This window comes from Lates calcarifer, linkage group LG10 (genome assembly GCF_001640805.2).
Source record: "Lates calcarifer isolate ASB-BC8 linkage group LG10, TLL_Latcal_v3, whole genome shotgun sequence".
Taxonomy (NCBI): domain Eukaryota; kingdom Metazoa; phylum Chordata; class Actinopteri; family Centropomidae; genus Lates; species Lates calcarifer.
The window spans coordinates 4,883,098-4,906,174 of NC_066842.1; the positions used below are offsets into that span (position 1 = coordinate 4,883,098).

The following is a 23,077-nucleotide window of genomic DNA, read 5'->3' on the forward strand; positions in this document are numbered from 1 at the left end:
GCAGGGCAGGAGTCGATCATTTACATTAGAGAAGCTCTGTAAATGTTTCAGAGGGGGGTTTTCTGCGCGTCGCTGTCCAAGTCTGCGGTGCTGAAATGCGCGTTTCAGCACCACGGAGGTGGACAGCGACACACAAAAGACAGAATTAAAAAGAAAAGGGAAACACGTTAATGACCTGTGCTCCAAGCTCCGGCAAAGTTTGTGTATAAAGTACAAAACTGGCAACAAAATTTCAGCTTATATTAAGGTTATTTGTGAAAACAAAATGGTTGAAATCAGTGATGACAGCCGGGATATTTTTTAAAAATTATTATTTTGTGATTTGAGGAATTATCAGCACAGAGGAAACATTACTCCCAAACGCTGCCCTGACGTGAGCCTGTTTCCCTCCTAAAATTGTGGTAATTGTTGCTCACAAACTTTTGTTTCATGGTTATTAATATTAAGAAAATACGAGATAAAATGTGGACACAGTGGTGTGGATCTGTGGACAGAGAAGGTCCCAGTAACACAGCAGGCGGAACATTTGATTTGTCATGATGCAGTGTCAAAGTGGACGGTGGGATTAGGGTGTGTGTTAGACGAAATGGGGCTAGTGTTGACTCTGATAAGGTGAGAGAAAGAGTGTGTGTGTGTGTGTTTAGAGGAGGGGGGCAGAAACTTAAACGTGAGAAAAGCTTTGTGCTGTAGGATCTGGTGGATGTGTGTGTGTGTGTGTGTGTGTGTGTGTGTGTGTGTGTGTGTGTGTGTGTGTGTACTTAGGGTTATCGATACTGGGAGGGGTAAAAAGCTTTCCGTGCACAAAACAAACAAAAACCTGAAATCAGGAAACAATAGAAGCTGTACTTTGTGGTGTTGTTGTGGCACAAACCGGTAAAAATAAAAAATAAAAAATAGAGGACAGAAATATCTGGATATATTGAAACTGAAAATATCCTACAAAAATGCAAAAATCATGCGTGTTTGGAGGCGCTGGACACGCTGGTGTTTTGATGTGTGTGTGTGCTTCCTCTGTGTGTTTACACTCCTGCAGATTACACAGACACATGTAGAGATTTTTCACAGGGAATTGTGCACGACTAAATCGACATGTTCTCTCTTGTTTTCAGCTGTTGGGCTGCAAGGACACGACCGATACGTGAAGGTGGACTCTCAAAACGTCTGTTAGGAGTGTGTATGTGTGTGTGTGTGTGTGTGTGTGTGTGTGTGTGTGTGTCATATGTGAAATTATTTTTAATCTTATCAATATAAGCACACTGAGGCTACTTTTGTTTCTCTAATGTCACTTTGCTGGCTGTGTTACACCACACTGAAATGCTGTGCATGTGTTATTTTAATGTGAAATCTGTTGGCAAATATCTGTGTGCAAAAATTAGGTCCTGTAAGGTGATAAATATTTATTCATTTTTAGATGAATGTATAATATCGTGTGTGGAAACGTGCCAGAATACAAAATCACTGCTGCCAAAGTGATTTTACTGAAGATTATTTAGTTAAAAATGACATTTTGTAAATATACTTTCACTCTGCACGTTGCAACAGTGAGTGAGAGACACCTGGTCAGTAACACATTTAATTTCATCCCGTTTGAAATTGTTACACAACTTGCTGCTCCTTCCTCCCGGTGTCACGTTGACTTCGATCCCTCCACTTGTGTCAAAGAATGCGAGCAGCTGCATGACCGACTGTCAGCATGTAGACACATTTTTATACTCTCTTCCCTCTGCTGAGTACATGACAGCCTTTACTTTGAGCCTCACAGCCTCGGTTTGTCAGAATTTCATGTTTAGTTTGGGTGTGTGAGTGTCTGTGTATGTGTGTGTGTGTGTGTGTGTGAGAGAGAGAGAGAGAGAGAGGAGGGAGACAGGAAGCATGGCGGCACAGGGGGTGTATTGGAGACTACAAAATGTTGTTGCAAACAGCCTTTCTGGGTCGGAGTGAGGAGCAGAGAGCACACACTGCTGAGGAGAGAATCGTGACAGTCGGTTGTGCTGAAGCATCCAGCGCCTGTGAGCATGACTGGAAATGTTACAAAAACAGTGAAATAAAGCGATGGGAATTCACATGCCTGTCTCGGTGTTTATGTAACACACACATCACATCACATCTCCCCCTCCTCAATGTTTTGGAGGGGGAACTTACTACGACGGGGACAATCTCGCGAGAGTCTGCAAAAAAGAAAAAAAAGGCGAAAGTTGGGCTGGGAATTGTAGTTTTTCCTTTTTGAGGGGCTGCACTTGCGCATGTTGCGGCAGAGGCGAGTGTGGAAGCGTTATCTGGCGCAACACGAGTGAGTCTATGCACCAAGAAGTCTCACTGCACTTGCTCCCACATTTTTTGGTGGTTATCAGCAGTGTGATGCAGACAGAATACCTAAAATAGACGAGTGACTCATGTTTAGGTGGAGGCAGGCTGACCTCACAGACTGGCACCGCTTTGGCCAATAAACCGTCTCCAAACGCTCTCCAAGGGGCGGGAGGACGCGCACATTTTTCACCAATGAGAGCATCCTTTCATTCATAAAGTGGTATGGGCAGTTTTTTTTCGAAAGCGTGGGTTTGGAGGGTTTCATAATCCTGACTGAAACTGACAAACCTGTTCTGGCGAGAGCCAATGACAGACTCCGGATGGGAGCTGCCGTAATGTTTGCCCAATCGCTCCTCATCCCGGTCTCCCTTTGACCCACCCTGCTTCATACAGAAAATCGAATGAATGGGGGAAGCTCTGGGGTTGATTGACATGCAAATGCACCAACCGGCGGGGTGGATAGGCCGAGAGACAGCCACTGCAGCCTGTGAGGAGCAGAGGAGGGCGGTGCAGAGTAGGAGGTGGGCGGTGCACTTTAAATCAGGCTAGACAAGTGTTGGGGGAGTTGGGGGAGTGTGTGTGATGCTACAACCTCCTTATAAAGGGACTCTCTCTCACGTTGTGGCTTGGAAATTAGAGCACATTGCCTAAAATTGAGGTCTCCACATACACACTCTCACACACACCGAGTCACCGAGAGCCGCTGCCATGAACTGGAAGAACGTTGAGGAGATGATCCGCAGGGCCGAGACGCCTCTCTTCTGGGTCGGTGCGTTCACCGTGGCCTCCCTGGCGCTGTGGCTGCTCTACAGACTGCTCTCGGGCTTTAGGATCTGGGTCTTGGGAAACGGGCAGCTGCTCTCTCCGAAGCTGGGCAAATGGGCAGGTGAGTTGGGTCACATCAGTTTTCACGCCATCCACACCACGGTCACGAAGAGGGCAGCTCAGAAGTAGGCAGGTGGACTCGACGTACAAACACCAGACTGGGGTTACTGAGCTCAAACTTCACTTTGGCACAAAGAAGGGCTGCATTCTGGTGCGTTTTTTGTGGCTTAATTCAAGGGAGGCTGGCGTTGCGTAACAGGCGCAGGTAAGCAGCTGTTTGACTGACAAGATAATGGTCCTTATTAGCTCAATTGGGATTTTTTTTTCTCCTCGCGTCAAACACAGCATAGTCTGCTGCCAGGGGCTCCAATCAGCGTTTTCACCCACAGTTGGAGCGGTAGGGGGATGCCCCACATTGGTGAGCCAGGAGCCAAATTGCGCAGGCTATGCGCACTTTTCAGAGAGCTGTTTTATGTGGGTGAGCTCTCAGCCAGCGCACTACTGAACCACATTAGCCCATCCGCATGATGTAGGACAAACCCATATGCTCAATTAAAACGTGACCCACATCTAGATCATTTTCAGAGCTTTTAACTTGTCGACATGTGTCACATTGGGGCAGTTTGTCAAACATCTTGACACTTGTGTTAATCACCTTTTTACCTCACTTTGTGTAGCAGTGTATTCAGGCGGTGTTTTGTCATGCTTGTGGTTGTGTCGTCGGTTCCTTGCTCACCGTTCCCTCTTGTCACATTACCTGTCCCATTCCGTTTGCCCTACATATTGTTAGACGAGATTAGAACGTCATTAATTGGATTTGACTCTATAACGTACTTTTTCAACGTGCTTGGCCAAACAGGAGCGAGTTACCAGTCAAATCTAAGTGTATTTTGGTTTTGTACCGACTAGTCTCTCAGGAATCGCCCTGCCATGGCTTGACCCACTTCTCCAGTCTCCTATTTGGCGAAGACTGCTGCGTCTGGAGCCTCTTGCTGCGCAATTTGCCGAGCGCTCCTGTTTGCATCGGGATAGGTTGATAATCTTGCCCCTTTTTTCCTCCCTAACACCCAAAAACCAGGCGATCCGGACGATTTGAATCCTCGTTGTTGTCTTTTTTGGGAAAAAAAAAGGACCGTGTGTTTATCTATGAACCGTGACGCACTTTGCCTCCAAATCGTCATTTTTTTTTATGAATGGGGTGTTTTAATTGATGCCCTGTGAGCCAGGGAATGATACGCATGACGCAAAGGTAGGGTGCCTTTAGGAATGACTAATGTACATGTTTTTTCACTGATTCTGCTGGAAATATGCGGAGGAATACCGGTGCACACCGATGAGTCATGCGCTTGTTCCTCGCTTCGTCATCCATTGGTCATATAGAAATTGTGATTACTCCCCACCCCCCATCAACTCCCCCTTTTACTCCACCTCCGCCACCCTCAGCATGTCAGATATAGCTCTAACTACGCACTAGAGGCTTCCTTCCTGCACTCCCACTATCCAAAAAAAAAAAAAAAGATTCCTGTGATATTTTAGAGCTCAGTGTTAAACGTGTAGGAGATGCACAGACATATAATTTTTAAAGAAAAGATTCTCATTTAACATTAACATTAAAGGCTCATGAAAACCGTTACCCAACTTTTCCACGGTGATTTACTCTTGTTATACCCTCTCCTTATGATTTTTAACTTGCCTCTCCCTGAAGGTAGTTTCTGCCACCAGTCCAGTCTGACAAGTCTCTGAGGCTCATTTCAATCACGGTTAAAGCCCTGGCAGGAAGTGAACATTTGGGGGGGGGTAGATGTGTACTAGAGATGAGGTGTTCTCCTCGGCTGGTTGTACCAGATGTGCAGGTCTGGCCAGGTTAGGCAGTGGCGTGATTTCTGTTACTGCACTTGCGTCAAACCTTGTTACTCCCTGTCTCCACCTGTCACTAAAGGACAGAGGCACCTGTTGCAACAAGTTAAACTTCCTCCAACCAGTGAATAGGCTTTGTATTGCTCTTTATTTTAATGCACAGTTAGCAACAGTAGTCTAATATGTGAAGTCCTGTTGTGTTGTAGTGTGTAGCTGCTCCACAGAATCTGCATGAGACTGAGTTTGTAGCATTTTCAATCATTTACCTCCTTTCTTCTCTACCTCCTCTAAATCCTTTCTCTCTCTAGAGCTGTGCAGTTGTGTAATACTTCAAGTCAGGGTTTAGTACAAACCTCACACCTATGATGTGTCTTTGTGAGGGAAAACATTCAAAGCTTGAAATGTCATGTCTTTTCAAAGTGTGCAGGTGTTAGAATTTAAAAATCCTTTATTTTAATCATCATTGTAGTTGAATTAAGTAATTAGTTTAGTAAATCATGTTTGTCTTTAGGCTTGCAGTTACTGAGTTTACGTGTGATGATGTTTGATGTCAAACAACCACAGTAAGGAAAATATAAGCCATAACACCATTTTATTTATTAGAAAATGTTCTTAGCCTGAGATGCTTTCGAGAATATGTGCCACGTGTCACGACTCTGCTCATGCTTGAAACAGTTGCTTTTTGCAACCAACATGGCTGTTAACACAACACAGGAGACAACTGGTATATCCTGGTCAGACAGGTTTGTGAGTATGTGGACTTTAAGGTCACGTTTGCAATTCTTTGAATTGTTTTCGTCTTATCACCAGACATCTTAGTGTCTGTTGAGTTGAAGCTCTGCAGCCCTTGCATGCAGAGCAGAGCAGAGCAGAGCAGGGATTACTCTGGAGTTTCTCTGCCAATGACTGGTCTTCCCCTTAGTGGATGGGACTCCTAGTGGCAGAACAGGAGCACTGCAGCGTGAGTCAAGGCGGCTTCCCCAGCCTCTCTACTGCACTGTGCATCCACACACTTGCCTTCCCTTCCTCCTGCCAGCCCAATCCATGTCTGCAACTCAGTTTTCCCTTTTGACAAAACCTTGATTGAAGGAATGGCAGTCCTCTAGAGCACATTACATTTTTATCTGTCAGGAGATATCTTTTAGACTTCACTTTTTTTTGGCATATTTTTGAAAAAGATTAATTGATGCATTAGAGGGAAGGGAAGAATTCCTATGATTTTTATAAAGCTTTCAAACAGAGATTTAATCTTTGAATTAACATTTTCCTTCCTAGTATTTCAGGGTATTTTAGCACATGTTTTTATGATGCAGTGTTCAGTATTTATGCTTTTATTTCCAGTGGAGCAGCTTTTCACTCTAATGTGTAGTAGTGCTCAGTTTTCTCCTCTGCGCTCCCTCCTCCACTCTTAGCCCCCAGCATCCCATATTATATAAGGGAGCCAGTGTCTGTTCTGTTGAGTGTGTGTGTGTGTGTGTGTGTAAAACTCCATTACAGGGAAGTAAATTAGACCAAAGGGAGCTTTTTGCAGGGGGATAGTGATGTGACATGGTCTTAGATGTGACCTCCCACCCCCCCTTTGACATTAGAGTTTATTGAGAAAATGGTCCTATTATATAAGAAGGATGCAGCCATTCATCAGCACAGCACAAGAGTGACAAAGACTTGGGTCAGGACTTACGCAAGAATTTTGTTGAGTTTGATTCGGCTCCAGGAATAACACAAGTTCATCAACACGAGCTGGAGGTGATTCAGTCAGAGGGCAGCGTTAATTATTATGAGAGAGTAATTTTCTGTGTTTTTTTTATGAATAGGCATTAGGCTTCATTCATGGTAAGGAAAATACACATATGTGAATGAAATTTATCCATGTGTGTGCGCTTCAGCTGAGGCAGGGTCTCCACTTGTTCATCCTTGTGAATGTGCTTCCCCCTAGTGCTTTGTATGAGAGAGAGAGGGAGAGCTAGTGTGTGTGTGTGTGTGTGTGTGTGTGTGTGTGTGTGTGTGGGCGGAGAGAAAGTGAGGGAGAGCGAACACTGCTGTTCATGTGATGAACACGCTCTGTGACACGTGCCAGAGCCAGGGATGCTGGGTAAAAAAAAAAAAAGAGAGAAAAAAATCCTCTGCATCTCTCTCATTTCAAGCCCTTCTCAACCTCCCCTCCCTCCCTCACCCCATCGCACCCATCTCTCCTCTCCATCCAGCCTGTTGTGTTGTGTGTTGTTTCTCTATATCTTGCACTATTTGTAGTATCATCTTCATCAGAGCATGTTGTTCTTCTCCCCAGTTTTATTCTCCATCCATCTCCCTTTATTTGTAATTTGTTATGTACAAAAAAACATTAACTGTAACACTGTAGCTTTACAAACTCTTAGATGTGCTTTTCTTTGTCACATGACTTAAATTATGACATAGGTTTTCTATATGAACAGTTTAATACATAACGTTTGCCTCTAGTAGCTTGTGATTGGTCATTACTTTAGCTTTGTTAAATGGTCTAGGGCTGCAGCTAATGATTATTGTCATTATCGATTTGATTACTTATTTGGCCTTCAAAAGGTCAGAGGTTAAAAAAAAAATGCCTGTACAATTTCCCAAAGCTTAAAGTGACATCTTCAAGTTGCTTGTGTATCTTCAAGTTGCTTGTGTGTTGCTTGTTGCTTGTTTAACCAGTTGTCTAAAACCCATAGAGAATCATGTTTAAGGTCTTTATGATGAGGAAAATGTCAATTGTCAGTTAACTTAACTGAATAATTATTTCAGCTTAAATGGTTGTTTGAAGCCTAAAGGTAATACTGAGAGGCGTAAACTGACATTAGCTTGAGTTTCTTTGACAGACCATCTCATAAATGACTCCTTTTCAGCAAAATGTGTCTCGTTTAGGCAACAGCACCTCACAGAACTTTTCCAAGGCCTAATCATATCTTGTATATACCAGTGCAATAATGAAGTAGCTGCTCAGTCATGTTGTGTATTCACAAAATACAGGACCACCAGCATATTTGGAGCTTGTAGTTTACTGCCTTCTGTGAAGTGACGCTACTTTTACGTTGGTTGCAGTCCAACATGCCAGAGAGGCGGTTTGTTCAGTTGTGAGTTTCTGTTGAAATGTACTTCGAGGTTTTGGCAGAGTTTCTGAGACGAACCCGAGCAGAACAATGTATGAAGTCATGTGCTGATCTAAGTCATTACCTAACCTCTGTACGAATACAAACAACATATCCCTCAGCTGAGAATCTGTTGGATCAGGACAGGGTGTGTGAGGTAGTTAGTGTGCATGTACAAAGGGTTCATGTAGTTTTAGACATCTGGGTTTTGACTGGATTGAGAGAGAAAAATGGGGAAATGTTTTTAAGCTGATCAAGCAGAAACTCCTGATGGATGACATGTCTGTTCAGGGTTGGAATCGGCAGTCATGGGTACATTGTGTATTTGTTGGTGATAAAACATGTTTCAGGGCGTCATCCACCTGAGTAATAAAATTCAAGTTGCTTCTAAACTGTCATTACATTTGTAGAGGATCCACCAGTTCACCACAGGCATTATCTGCAGACTTTCATGCCGCTCCACTAGAAACTCCAGCAGGTGATTTCACTGATTGACACCCCTTCAGTCAGAGAGGACGGACTAATAAAGTGAAATCACCTGCTGCGGGCTTTGTTTGAAACAAAAGCCTCCACACAGTACAGTCTGTTCTAAATAATAGTGAAGTTTGTTTCCTGCTCAAAAATCACCTTGTCTCAGACCAAGTAGTTGTGGAGAAGGAAACTATCGATTTTTTTAAAAACAAGGCATGTGACTGGAGGAAGGAAGGAGGGAGGGAGGGAGGTGGTGATGGGGGGGACGGAACTATTTTTTGCTCTGTACCCAAATATAGATGCTGCTTCTATCTTGGGCTGCTCTAAAGTACATGTTCTCTTTTTCTGTCTCTCACCCTCCCTCCCCTCATTTCTCTCCCTCCCCCGGCCCGATCAAGCTTTATTTTTGTCGACTTTTATATTACCCATGTGACTTTTCTCCCCTGCTATTTAAAGCTGTGTGTGTGTGTGTGCTTGAATGTAGAAGGTAGGCGGATGGAGAATGGGGTGTGTGTTTGGGTTAGGTGGGGAGGGAGGGAAGGCAAAGGGGGGGAGGCTGTCTTTGGATCTTCTGCTGCATCCCTCCCTCCCATCCCTTTTTTTTCTCCCTCTGAGGTAGGAGGGGCTGCTCGTTGATAGGCGAGTTTGGGGTGCGACAGATTACATAACAGTACGTAACAAGAGCGGGGCATACAAGGACCGCAGTCTCTCCTCACTGAGAATCTTAATTGGGGATTTGGTGGTGGTGGGGAGGGTTAAGGGGGGAGTTTTTGCGCTCATTTTAGTCCTGTCTCACTCTCTTTGCATAGGAAGTTGAATCTTCCAAAAAAAAAAAACCTCAGCCTGTGGGTAACTGATAGTTAAGACCATGCTAGATTTCTCTACAACTAAACACTAGATCCGCTTATTTTACTAATCTGCACACCTTCATCTCGAGAAGGAATAATCAGTGAATTAATAGAAATCTGAATCTCCATATTCATAAAGATTTGAGCTTTTCCCTTTTTATTATGAGCTGCTCATCCTCGTACACGTGCCTCCTCATGCAGTCCACGTAATCTAAATCAACGATTCTTCACAAGCATCAGCAGATAGGGCTTTGTGATCACCCTGTTCTTCTTCCACTGCTCATCCGATCACATCTTCTGTGAGTTTTTTTTTTCCTCCCAGCTTGCAGTGCTTGTGCTGGCAACGGGGGGGTTTAGGTGGAGGGCTGAGGATGCAGCTGCAGCCTGGTCGTCGTGGTGATTGTGATGGTGGTGGGGGATCTTGTTGGTATTCAGGTGCTGCGGCAGGCAGGCAGCTCCCAGACGAGGCAGTGCTGGCGCGCTGCTATTTTTACTCCTCCTGCTGCTTTTTTTAGACCCACGGAATAGTGAGCAGGCAGCGGCAGGGGCTGCTCCACTGCTGAGGAGGGAGAGAGGGAGAGAGGGAGGGAGGGAGACAGAAAAGGCTGGGGGATGTCAATACCTCTGGACGTGATGTGCAGCACTAAGCGCAGCAGAGCTGCGGTGCAAACGCGCCCCCGTCAGGGCACTTCAGAGCCAGCATGGTGGACCAGTTTTCTCAGAGGCGTAGGAATGGGGGAAACTGGGTTCAGAGCTGTGTTGCTGGGAATGAATGAGAGGCAGTGGTGCACACATCCCCCCTGCCAGTACACACATGCATACATTCATGGATTCACACACTCCTCTTCACTGGCCTCTCCTGAATCTCCATTTTTTTCTCATTGCACACATCACTCTCATACGTGGTTGCCCCATCAACACAAATTCACCCTTTGTTGTCAGCCTGCGTCTTCTCTGAGCGTCAGTGGTGCTGCTGTCATTCACGTGCTTGCTTGCGTAGACCCTTTTTGTTACATTACATCTGTGTGTGTCACAGATGTAATGCATTGCTCACGTGAAGGGAATTAAGTCCTGCTGGGAGCACTGGGGTGTGTATGTATGTGTGTTTGTGACAGAACTGAACAATGGGATTTTTTCTGGACACTGTGTTCTGCTTGTACAGTAGAAGAGTTGAATAGGTGACTTGTGTTTCCTCGGTTTATTTGTCCAGTGTAGGTTCATCATTGAAGGGTTGTCAATTACAGGAGAAAAGCTGGCATCAAATTTCATTCTGTTGTATTTCAGGTGTGGCTGATAATGATTTGTTGTTATTTTATCTCCATAAATCCATAAATTATTTGAACATATTGGGCGTGGAATGTCTCAGAATATTTATTTTGTTCTTGTGTTCATTGCACTAATGATATATGCAAAAAGGAGACTCAGAAGCTAAAAAAGGAAATGTCTTAAGACTCGAGAGGAACTCTGTGTCCTCATCACACTGTACTATACACACACAAACACACACACACACTTCACTCTCACTCACTCCCTAGACAACGTTTATTGAGAAAATGGTACCATTATATAATGGGTGGGAGGAGTGTAATCATTCATAAGTACAGCACAAGGATTTTTTTTGTTTTTGTGGGGAGGGGGCATCAGACCTGGGGAAGAGGGGCAGGGAGGAGGGGCTTGGCCGTCAAATGCACAGTGGAAAATCACAAGTAAAAATAAAGTGTCCTTTAAAGAAGTAGCGCTAAAATAATTTCTTAGTTCTGACGTTCTCACTGTTTATTTCTCTTTTTATTTTAATCCAGCTGTTCACTTTTTGAGAGGATGGAGGGATTATTTGCAGACCGTCTCCACTGTATTTTGCCCCCACTTTTCCATCCACCCCACAAAATCCTCTTTACATACCACAGTTCTACACTGTTTTACACTCTTCCTTTTAATTCCATCACAGCGCTTAAGCAGTTTTTTGTTAAATTGCTACTTCTGTTTAAACAAGTAGACATCTGTACTAAATCATTTAAGAGGGCAGGAGTGGAAGCTCTTTAAGTGTCACCTGAAACGGGCAGATTCTTGTCTGTTCTTATATTAAACTTTTCTGAGACTTTGATTTCATGGCTGTGCAAGAATAACATTCTTTAATGATGTTTTGATAAAAGGATATCTATTGAATGAATTTAAAGACTAAACAGCCAAAATAGTGGCATCTCCACTAACCTGCAGAGTGGAGGTTTTCCATTTAAAATGCAGCAGACTTGACTAATGGGAAGATGAAAGCCAGTCATCTTTTTGGAGAGATTTACCTATTTATTTTTAGAAAAACAAATGTAGAGCTGAGATTGATGCTTCTTTTTACAGTATTCTGAAAATGCATGGCATGTATGCACAGTCTGACACGTAGCACACTGTTCGTATGTTCTTAACTGTCAGTTGAAAGGATGATGCTGTACATGCATTTTACGCGCAAAGAACACATTTGCACGCAGGTTAAAGTTCAGTGATGCAGTACGTGCATTTTGGAGCATAACACATTCTTCCACGCAGGTGCAATTCTCTGTACCTGAAACTCAGTCATGCGGTGAAACGTTGTGCATCCCAGGCACCTCTCTTTGGGGTAAAACTGTTATCCCATGTGACTGGAATGTGGTCAGAGCACTGATACTTGACGTGGTGCTGTCATTTCTTCCCCCAAGGCATTGGAGGCCTGGTTTGAGAATCATAGAAGGTATTCCTTATCAGTCGGGGCTTTTCTTCACTTGTTGGTTACAAGATGTCTCAGAGAAGGCTCACTGGCTGTTCCTTGTAACTCCAGTCGTGTTGATTTCTCATGATCTGAATGGCTTCAGGCTCCTCTCTTTTCTCATGTTCATCATACTCCCTCAACACTCATCAGATAAACTCAAAACCTGCATGATAGTCATCTGAAAAGAGGCTGATTTATACGGTTTCCGGCTCAGTTTTGATGTAATATTGCTAGTATTGTTTTGGCATGTGTGTGTTTATAGATAGGTCTTATTCACTTCACAAGAAGCTTATTTTATGTTGAGGTGGTTGGTGTCTCTTTTTCCCCCCTCAGCCATTTTACTTTGCAGTGAATGTAGCCTCTCCATGCCTCTGTTTGCCCCCACCTGCATCTGCAGCGAGAGCCTGATTTGGTACAGCCCGCACCCATTGAGGCTTTTCTGCCACGGAGCGTTTCATTCTTAACACGGGGGAGGTTTAAAAATAACCAGGGATTCTGCTCTCTTTTCACTTTTGACTTTGTGCTACTCTCTCTCGCTCTCACTCCTCTTCTCTCATTCACTCACTTGTTCTTCTCTTCCCCCCCTCCTGCACTCCTCCACTGCCATCTCTATTCTGTCTCTTTCTCCTTCACTCATTCGTTCTCTTGCTTTGCTCCAGTTCTATTTTTAGCCACCCCTAGGATCCCTCCTCACCCCTCCATCTCCCCCACCCTCCCTACCCCACTTCACCCTCCTCCTTTCTCCCGCTCTATGTTCGTCATCACTCCCTCCTCTCTGCATCCCCTCTCTCATCTTGTCTTTTTCCTGCTCTCCAGCTCTTTGCCAGTGAATGTCCTCTACCTCTATTAATCTTTCATCAAGCCTTGCTAATAATATATTCATGATGCACAACTATATGTGTGCGTGTCTATCCGTGTGTACCCCAACCCCCCCTTTACCACCACCCTTTTTTTTTTGTTTGCCTTGTGTCCATTTTTATACCTCCTCTTGTTCTTCTTTCTCCCTCCCTCCTTCATCCATCCTTTCTCCCCCCTATCCTCAGTCAGTCAAGCAGGGGCAGGGGTTGATGGGCAGTGAAGGTTTAAAAATAGCCCTGCTTGCTTGACAAGGTGAGGAGAACTCTGAACACAAGAAGAACATCAGCTCCCCTCTCTGTCTTCGCCTCCTCACGCTTCGGCCTCTTTTACCGTCTTTTGTTGTGCCTCTGTGAAATCTGTCCTCTGCTTTTACCAAATCATCCTGCTCCCTTCTGGTTTGCCACCATTTCTCCTTCCTCCACCTTTTGTCTAAACACTTGATTTAATCATTGCCAGTCAGATTTGTCAGTATACTAAACTCAAGTGTTTTTAAGACTGAGTTCATCTGCAAGAAACCCTGATACGTGATGGTATCAGTGGGTGCTGAAGGCTTTGTGAATCCTATACCCTCTTCTATCTTTGTTCTGCTTTAATCTGTATCATCTTATCTCCACCTCTATACAATCTCCGTCCACTCTGTTGTCTTTGTAGCTCAGCCTTTGTGATTTAACTCCTATCTATACCATCGTCGGTTGTATTATATGCTCCAAAATCGAACTGCACAAGCTTGCATGTGCACTTTGAGAATGGACACCCTGTAAGCATCTCACTCAATAGAAACGTTATTTGTCTGATGGAAAAAGTTGTCATCATAGAGCTTAGAAAGAGGCTTTTTCCAAATAGCAGGTGAATAGTACGGCGGGGAGTGTCCGCCAACAGATTTGCTTCATATAACTGTCCGTCTGTCACCCATGAAGTGCCCTGGGCTTAACTCCATATCAGGACTCCGAGCCATTATGGTGACAACTTGAAGTGGTCGAACCTGAAGTGAGGGTGTGCCATAAGCCTGTGAACAAAGAGGATCAGATTTGTGTGCATGTTATGTGTGACTGTCACAAGATGGAAAGATAACACAAACTTTGCATATAGCATAGTGCCAGTGTAATGAGTGACTCTAGAATCAGGCGCCGGTATTGAATCTAGATTAAACATGCAAAGTGAAACCAGTGCTTCAATCAGATCATTAATTCTGAGTTTTAGGGGCTTTAAAGAATATCCACTCCCTCATTAGGTGAACAGAAGTTGACTTGACCTCTGCTCTGCTTCAGAGTGTTGTGCAGAGAACCTATACTGACCTCTTTTTCTACTTTCTGTCTCTCTCCAGTTGTGACGGGAGCCACGGATGGAATCGGGAAATCCTATGCGGAGGAGGTGAGGCTCCTGGACCCTTATTTATTTCATTTCTTTCACAGGGAAAGCTGTGACTCATGCATACACACACACATACACACTCCGTGTTCACTCATAGGCCACGGTAGGGGAGAGCTCTTACAGGCCTATTAACGTGGAAGAGAGTCCTCACACACATATGCACACACACTTCAGCACAGGCTCGGCAACAAGAGCTCATACGGAGGTAACAGGCACACGTTGAATAGGGGCTACCCTGCCACGTGTTTGGCCCATACCAGTGTGGGCGTGCTGGCTGTATAATATAGTCACGTAGGGCCTTTGACTCATACTGTTGCTGTTGGTGCTACAGTGGGGCTAGCCGCTTGTCACGCAACGGCAGGCCACCATTTTACCAAGTGTATTATGCCAAGCAGGGTTTTTAAGCATGTTAACATTTAAACATGCAAACACACTAATGCTGCTTTCACATGGCACATGATCAGTTCTCTTCTCTGCCCTAAAGCACATCATCTCAAATGATCGGAGATGCACACGTACATTTGCCCACGTACCCAAAGATCAACCTGGACTGAGCTTAGATGTCATTTCATAATTTCAGATGTCAATTACCACCATCATATGTAAAGTCGGATGTTCTCAAAACTCCTTTCTGCTCTGAAGCAGTTAGTCAAAGTCTCTCTTCTGCGAACAAAGTGAGCACAGCAAGTGTGCTTATGGATACATGTTGGATGATAACTAACCAGTGCTCTGCCAATCATCTGATCCACAGTTGTCATATAATGTATATGTGATTTCTGGTCGCTTAAGTTTAAAACTTTGTCTCCTCTCACTGCTGTCTGTAGTTGCCTACACTCTGCATCTGTTGCTAACCTTTTTTTTTTTTTCTTTCCTAGCTGGCTCGTCGTGGATTTGCCATGATGTTGATCAGTCGCTCTCAGGACAAGCTGGATGACGTGGCCAAGTCACTTGGTAAGTGTGTGTGTGTTTGTCTCCACAACATCATGGAAACCTTGTTCAGGAGGAGGATGTGTGTATGGGCAGCCAGTGACGTGCAACCTTCCACCCCATCGGCTACAGGGTTTCCCAGACCTCGATAACAGGGCACGTCCTCAACCTAAGGAGTTAGAATATATTCAGTACAGAAGGAATACAATATTACAGAATTTCTACTCTACACAAAGTGTTGCAACTTTCATTTTCAAAAACACTGTGTATTTGTTTCACAGAATCTGTAATTTTGTGAGTAGTTTCACTCTTCAGATTTATCTTGTAAATCCCATTTTTCACGCTCTTCTGCATCCTGCTAAGTCATGCCTTTATTCTGTTTGAGTGCTGGTGAATAGGAAACAAGCTAACAAAGCAGGCTGTGTTTCATTTCCTTGCTGATAGTCTGAGGACAGATTAAATATCTGAGCTGATTAAGGAAACTTGTGGACCAACCTGTTCCTTTTGACATATTTCTTAAAGACCTTCCATATTCAAGTCCACACAAACGGAAGCCACAAATAGTAAATGAGATTCCGTATGAAAGGAAAAAAACTTTCTTCCCCCTCTTTGCTGGCCTGTCTCCAAGTTTGAACAGAGACTGAATGGTGAGTGGCCCCCCTTGTTCAAATAGTGCCCTCTCCCCGACTCGCTCTCTTTCCATCTGTCTCTGACGTCTCCCACAGCGCAATTTCCCCTGTCGTGCTTCAAGTCCACAGAGGGGGCTGATGGGTAGTCACGAGCGGGGTGCGGCGTGCCAAACTCTGGCACTCCTCCCTCACGATTAGTCTGACAAAACCCCCCCTTCTCAGCATGTAGCTGGGCAACCCACCCTGTCCCACCTATAATTTCATTGTTGGAAATGTTTTTCCGCTCGATCTTATGCAATCATCTCATTTGACTCTTGATCGCACCGACCTGGCAACCCAAAATTACTCCTCCAATCTGGCAACCTGAGCTCTAATATTTCTGCTTCTTTGCCGTCATATCTTAAACTGCTTTTATCATTTTCTTTGACATGCATTCACAGTGGTCGTGATGTCTTAAGAATAGAAACTGGTTATAGATTTCAGGCAGGCTCCAACCCATAACCCCCTCTTTTTTTATTTTACTCACCCCCACCTCACATCCCTCCCAAGTCTCCCCCACCCACCCCCTTTTTAATCTCATCTCAACTCTGACCGAGCACACACTGACACACTACTGGTCTTTGCCGAGGCACATCCCAGGAATTTTCCTCTTATAACTCCCTCCGCCACCTATCAGCTAAACGAGTCTTTGGACAATAAATTCTAATTGCAGCAGGCGCGTCAAACATGACGAGGGAGTGGAGGGAGAGAGGAGGGAGGCAGGGAGGGAGGAGGGAGAAGATTGCTCGGCTGGTTTGTTGGTACGCAGTGCCCTCTTCAGTTCGAGCCAGACAGTGACTGGTTTCATTTGAATGGATCCAGGGTTTTGAAACAGGGGGATGCTCTGTTGTTGGGGCCACGTAATGAGCTTTTTGTATGATGTGCCGGTCGACTTGTGACACATGAATGTGTGGTATGAGTGTGAAGTGTGAAGGCATGATTGTTCACTAAGATAACTGATCTTAAACACACATCCCTCTGATCTTTCATCTTCTCATGCCAGCTGAACAATGTTACTTTCTTTTCCACAGTTGAAAACTCTTTCTATTCATTGCTGTGCATCGATATCATTGTAAACTCATAATTAATGGATGCTTGTCTCTCTTTTCACAGAGGAACAGTATAAAGTAGAGACCAGAACCATTGCGGTTGACTTTGGCAAGACAGACATCTACCCCAAGATCGAGGCGGGGCTGACTGGTCTAGAGATTGGTGTTCTTGGTAAGAGTTGACCTTTTTTTCTGTCTCCCAAACTTCTGACGCCAGGACAGTGTGTACATTCATCCCTCTGCTCCATCCAGCGATGACTTTTCATTTTAAGTTGATGTTGGTTTTGTCTTGTCTTTAGTGCAGCAAACTAAGGACATAAATGATAAAGCCCTATCCTTAAGAGCAAAGCAACAGCACAAGACAAACTACACACGAGATACATTGCATTTGCTGCAGGAGTTTTGAGCATGGCCTCTGTTTCACTGTTGGCACATCTCCCTTTCAGTGTAGACTACACATATTAAAGTAACTTGGTTCATGTTACATTTTAAAATCACTTGTGTAGAAACTTGAATGGACTCTTTTGTAGTTTTGCCATCTGGGAAAGTTGGCAGTATGCACTTACTCTTGTCTTGGTTTGTGTTTAAGGTCTGATTTAATTATTGTGACATTGTTGCCAGAGCAGAAATAATCATTACTGTTGTGCATGAAAAGAACATTTTTCTTATCCTCCACTTCTCTGAGACATGCATCCTCAGCCTTCAACAAGCTTTAAAGACTTTTCAGAAAATGTTATTCTGACACCAATATCACGAGTCATCGTATAAGTTTAAAGTTGTACTAAAATCTCAGCTGTTGATTTTATTTTTAGACATGCAGACTCTAAAGTTTGCACTGTACTTTTTAGTTGAACATTTAAGGAACTCTTTGTCCTTTTTTTTATGATACCAGTTGTGCTCTGCTGGTTGTAAGGTGTGGCTGTGTCTAGTGTGGAGTAAATGCTCATCTGTATCTTGTTTGCTTTTGCTGCCACCTTGTGGTAGAAATTTAAGCTAGTTTGAGTTTTCCAGCACCAGGTTATTTTTATGAAAACAGTAGAATAATTACTTTTTCCCCCTCTTTGTCTTCAACAGTCAACAATGTTGGTGTGTCTTACCCCTACCCTGAGTACTACCTCCACATTCCTGATCTGGACAACGTGAGTTTTTATTTCTTCTTATTTCATCTTTATGTGTAGATGAAAATTCTCTCTTGCTGCCAGTTTACTGTGCTTTTTAAAGAATCCAATATCAACATATCTGAAAAGGCAAATGAATTCATAATTTTTCAAAAGCTTCTCTTTGCCTCGTAGCTTTGTAATATTTGATCTATTTTGCAAATACCTGCTACCTCTTTTTATTTTGGATGATCGGTTTGCTCTGCGGTGTATTAGCACATGATTTTATATGTGAGTGTTTAGCTGACCGGTGCTTTCTGTGTTTCAGTTCATCACCAATATGATCAATGTCAACATGACCTCAGTGTGCCAAGTAAGTTTGTCTCTTTTGCTCTTCAGAGAGGAAATACTCAAGAAACATTCAGCCCTGTGATTACAAACTACACATTTATTTCATGCCCCGAGCGTTTGTTTAAAGTTGATCCATGAGTATTACTTTCCTCCTCACTTTCCCCCCCTTTTGTTCTTCTCCTCCTCTTCTTTTTCCTCCTCCTCTTCTGCTGTTTCTACCATGGTACCTGCAGTGTCTCAGTTGTTCCCAAAGCAACGGTGGACTACACCAACGCTGTCTGTACGCGCCACCCACGCAACTCTCTCTCTCTGTCGGTCTCTGCCTGTCTCTCTCTCCCTCCTACTTTTAGTCTTTTAATATATATATATATATATATATATATATAGTGTGTGTGTGTGTGTGTGTGTGTGTGTGTGTGTGTATATAAAAGTCTTTCCCTTCTTTTCCAATCCCCTTGTTCTCCTTCATGAGTTTTGTCGTTGTTTTTGTGTGATGGTTGACATTAACTGAGCTTGTGTTGTTGTTCTTTTAGATGACCCGTCTGGTGCTGCCCAGAATGGCTGAGAGGTGAGTTAAATGATAGGCTTCCATGTTTTGCGACATGACTGCAGTCAAATATCAGTGTCGTGAAGGAGGGATTTTGGCACAGAGCAGCACGAGGGATCTCAAAATTAAACAAAAACCTTTTTGTTTCTGTAGAGTATTATTTGGGAGACTACTGTTTATAAAGATGACTCTTTTATCGAGAAGGGGTACAATAAATCCTCCCCAAGCCCTTTCCATCACTGCATCTCTTTCCCTCTCCTCCTTTGTTCGCAATGCTGACAAGCTTTCAATTCACACAAAGTGCTCTTCCCACCCGATTGGCTGCTCTGTTCCCATGTGACTCCTGCTGGCCAATAACAGCTCAGGCACATTTGGTGCCGTGTGAGGCTGGAGCGTCGCTCCACTACATCACTGCAGCAACAGGCTGCCATGGCAACGCACACGGCCACTACCATACTGTTTCAGTGTGTGTGTATGTGTGTGGGGAACATGACTTTATGTGTATTTGTCAGTGTGCTGAATGTGTACAGACACAGGATTCCCACAGGCATGGGAAATCAGTGAAAGTTTGTGGATTTAAAGAAAAAATAAGGGCTTAAAAACACGTCTGAAAATACATTTTTGCACAGCTCTGGGATCAGTGCTTCACATCTTGAGGAAAGCCCTGTGATGTAAATTTGTGTTATTGCAGCAGGATTGAAACTGGTGGTTTTTACCAGTCTTTCCCGATTTGACATAATTGAGAGTGAACAATGAAGCCTCTGTGATGATCATTTTGACCTGGACTTGTCACTGCTGCAGTTCTGATTGTTGTCTCAGCTTTACAGACACAAAGCAAAGTTCTTGTCTTAAATTTGCTTTGTTGTGTTTTTTTTTTTTTTGTCTCAGGTCCAAAGGTGTGATCCTTAACATCTCCTCTGCTAGTGGCATGTACCCCGTCCCTCTGCTCACAGTCTACTCTGCCACAAAGGTCTGTGCAACATCTGTCATTTTGTAAACGAGCAAGAATTCTCTCTGAAAACAGATTTTCATTTTTAATAATATTACTTAGTATCTCCTTGTTTCTTTGGGGCAGCCCATCATTGCTCTGGAGGCTGACCAACATTTTTCAGTCTGACATGTTAAATTTGACTCTCTCATCCTTCTCTGTGTGCAGGCCTTTGTGGATTTCTTCTCTCGTGGCCTTCAGGAGGAGTACAGGACGTCAGGGCATCATCATTCAGGTGTGTTTGGGCTTTGTCTTTGTCTTATACCATGCATTGGAAGTTTTCAGTGCAAAACTTTCCCATGAAGGTGTTCTGAGCTGTGAGGACACGGAGGATTAGAGAGAGTTAATAAGACGCAAAAGAGTGTAACTGTTTGTTTTGGTACTAATTTTTGATTGTAACTACTGCACTGGGCGCTGTAGACCAAAACTTGAAATAACTCGAATTTAAGTTTATTAACAAAGAGAAAATGAGTGGAAGAGAAGATGTGTTAAGACATTTGTTGTAGACAGATATGAAAAGGATGTGAAATATTTCCCTCTGATACTTCAAGGAAGTTAAAAAATCCACCTCCTTGCTCTCATCCAATCCTTGCCTGAGGGGCAATAGAATAGATACATATTCATGAATGATGCCTCTCATATGCCATTTTTATCCCTTTATTTTCAGCAGTAGGCATTTTTAAAAAATATGTTGTTCCACATAAGGCTTGTTTGTTCTGTTTTTAGCGCCCTCTATAGTAGTCCTTCATGCACCACCCTGTGGCTGGAGTGTGTACAACAGTTTCACCTCAGCAAACCCTGAGTGTGTTTTCACCTGATAACCCACCAGACCAGTTTTCACCAAAGATTTCATATATTTTAATTTTAAAAAGTGCCAGTGGTCAGTCTCACAAGAGGACACATTTGATCTCATTTAAATGCTCCTCATACACCTTTATGTTTGTGCTGTTTTGTCATTTAAGTCAAGACACAGTTTTTATACTAACCTGAGGAACAGGGAATCTCTGTGATTAGGCCAGGAATTCTTTTTAAGATACTCTTGTTGTTTAATATTATTTTACATGGTTTTTTTTTATTCATTTGTTTTCTGCAGAGTGTGCTGCCTTTCTTTGTGGCCACTAAGATGACTCGTATCAGGAAGCCCACCCTGGACAAGCCCACCCCAGAGCGCTATGTGGCCGCTGAGCTCACCACTGTGGGTCTGCAGAGCCAGACCAATGGCTACTTCCCCCATGCTGTCATGGTAAGAATTGGAAATCTCAACATACTGAGACACAAATACATCAAGTAAACTTAGATGTTCCTCTTAGTTATGGGGTTCCAGACTTACAGACACTGAAATATGTGACTGAAAGCTGAAGTTTAAAATCATTATAAACCCATACATCTTTGTTTTGTTTGTTTCCTCACAGGGTTGGGTGACCACCAAGCTGGTCCCGAGCAGTATTGTTATCTTCCTGGGAGCCAGGATGAACCGTCTGCAGCGTACGGGATACTTGCAGAGGAGGAAGCTGCGGGAGCAGAGGAATGGAGCGAGTCTGAAGAGCGAATAGGAAGACTGCTGGCGATTCTACAGGCAGCTGCTCTGTTCTGACCCAGTGCAGCGTTTAGGGAGAGGAGATAGTGTTTTGTGTGCGAGTGATTGATTTTTCCAGGGTTGCCTGAGATTTCACCTTTGTGCCTTTGGTAAAAATGCAAGCTTATGTATGGCAATCTGCCCTAATGTGATTTGTCTGGAGAGAAATAACCAAAGAAGGCAGGAGCTGAAACAATGATAAAATGCTGCTCTTGGCAAAGGACATTAATATTTTTTGTCACTGACACTGATGGTGGAATTTATACAACCAAAAAAATAGTGAGTTGTTAACCCTGCTGTTGTAAGCAGTGGAAATGGTGGTGGGCATCTTTTTTATATATATATGTATAATTATTTATTTTACATTTGTACGAACACATGAGCCAAACTCAGACCTTTTAAGACTAGCTTTCAATCTAGTCCTGTTTACAAACCATTGAGCCATTTAAAGATGGCAACCTCTGCTTTCATCACTAAGCTGTTATGTGCATCACTAAGCTGTTATCGTCCTCTGGCTCATTCCTTTCTTCCTAAGATATTGAGAGTTTACACTATATTTAAACTGATACTTTGTGGTGGGTTGCTGTTGCACCAACGTATCGCTTGTTCTAAACCAAAGTTTTCATAGTTATCATTCACTGTTGCTTTAAGCACAAGTGCCTTTCTGCTGATATCAATGCTGGAAACTGTCAGATTCAATGAGCAGGTATTAAGACGTTAAGATTAACTGTAAACTGGTGCTGTTTCTATGTGAACTGCACAGTTGCTCAGTTTTCTGCCTTATTTAATCAAAATGTAAACCCAAAAGAAAACATTTACATTCAAACTAGTTCACACGCTACCAAACATCTGCTGTAAAAACAGGGGAATTGCACATCTTTACAGTTGGTGTTGGAAACGGTTGAATACCCTATATGACTTGGTCTGACCTATGCTTAACTCAATGGCCTTGTGAATGCTTTTCCTTTGTAAAGAGTCTTTTAATGTGTTTAGAAATTAAAAAAAAAAAAAATGAAAGAATTTCTACATGTAAAATGCACTGTTTACATTTACCACGCTGATGGCAAATTATGTTTTCTACTATTTGTTAATAAAAGCTCTGGCATATACCAAAGTGTTTTGTCTTGCATAAGTTTGTATGTGTGCATATGTTCAATGCACCAAAATATTAGATTATAAAAGGTTACTGCTCCGCAACCCTTGTGCTAATACACTGTTGTCTTTATTGATGCATCAACATGGAAGCAGCTAAATGCAACATATAGGTCTTACTCTAAATACATGCTGTTGGATAGTTTATTATTTATTTCATAAACTGATCCCATTAACAACAGTTGTCAAAGTATCATAAAATAAAATATATCACCCTAAAATGTTGAGTTGTAAAAGAATAAAGTAGCTTAAAATGAAAATGGTCATGTAAAGTCCACGTATCTCAAAGTTGAATTTTAGCAGTTACTATCAAATAATAAATGTACGCGGAACTATAGTTTTGG

General features: G+C 43.2%; 1 protein-coding gene and 1 long non-coding RNA gene across 4 annotated transcripts in view; both read left to right on the forward strand.

Annotated features, from left to right (window-relative positions):
- The window catches only part of LOC108889291 (uncharacterized), a 43,722-nt gene extending 41,659 nt beyond the window's left edge, over positions 1 to 2,063 (forward strand). For all 3 annotated transcript variants that reach the window (XR_007813995.1, XR_007813996.1, XR_007813997.1), the window contains one exon: positions 1,110 to 2,063. This is a non-coding gene — a long non-coding RNA (uncharacterized LOC108889291). The remainder of the gene's footprint in view (positions 1 to 1,109) is intronic.
- A 796-nt stretch (positions 2,064 to 2,859) lies between these two features.
- On the forward strand, positions 2,860 to 22,695 carry hsd17b12a (hydroxysteroid (17-beta) dehydrogenase 12a). Its single transcript, XM_018685700.2, is given in 12 exon segments — positions 2,860 to 3,193; positions 14,332 to 14,378; positions 15,254 to 15,329; positions 17,087 to 17,194; positions 18,097 to 18,161; positions 18,448 to 18,492; positions 19,004 to 19,038; positions 19,906 to 19,987; positions 20,174 to 20,221; positions 20,223 to 20,240; positions 21,099 to 21,248; positions 21,418 to 22,695. Coding segments are annotated over 12 exon segments (993 nt in total). The 5' UTR covers positions 2,860 to 3,015; the 3' UTR covers positions 21,559 to 22,695.
- Positions 22,696 to 23,077: the final 382 nt, after the last annotated feature.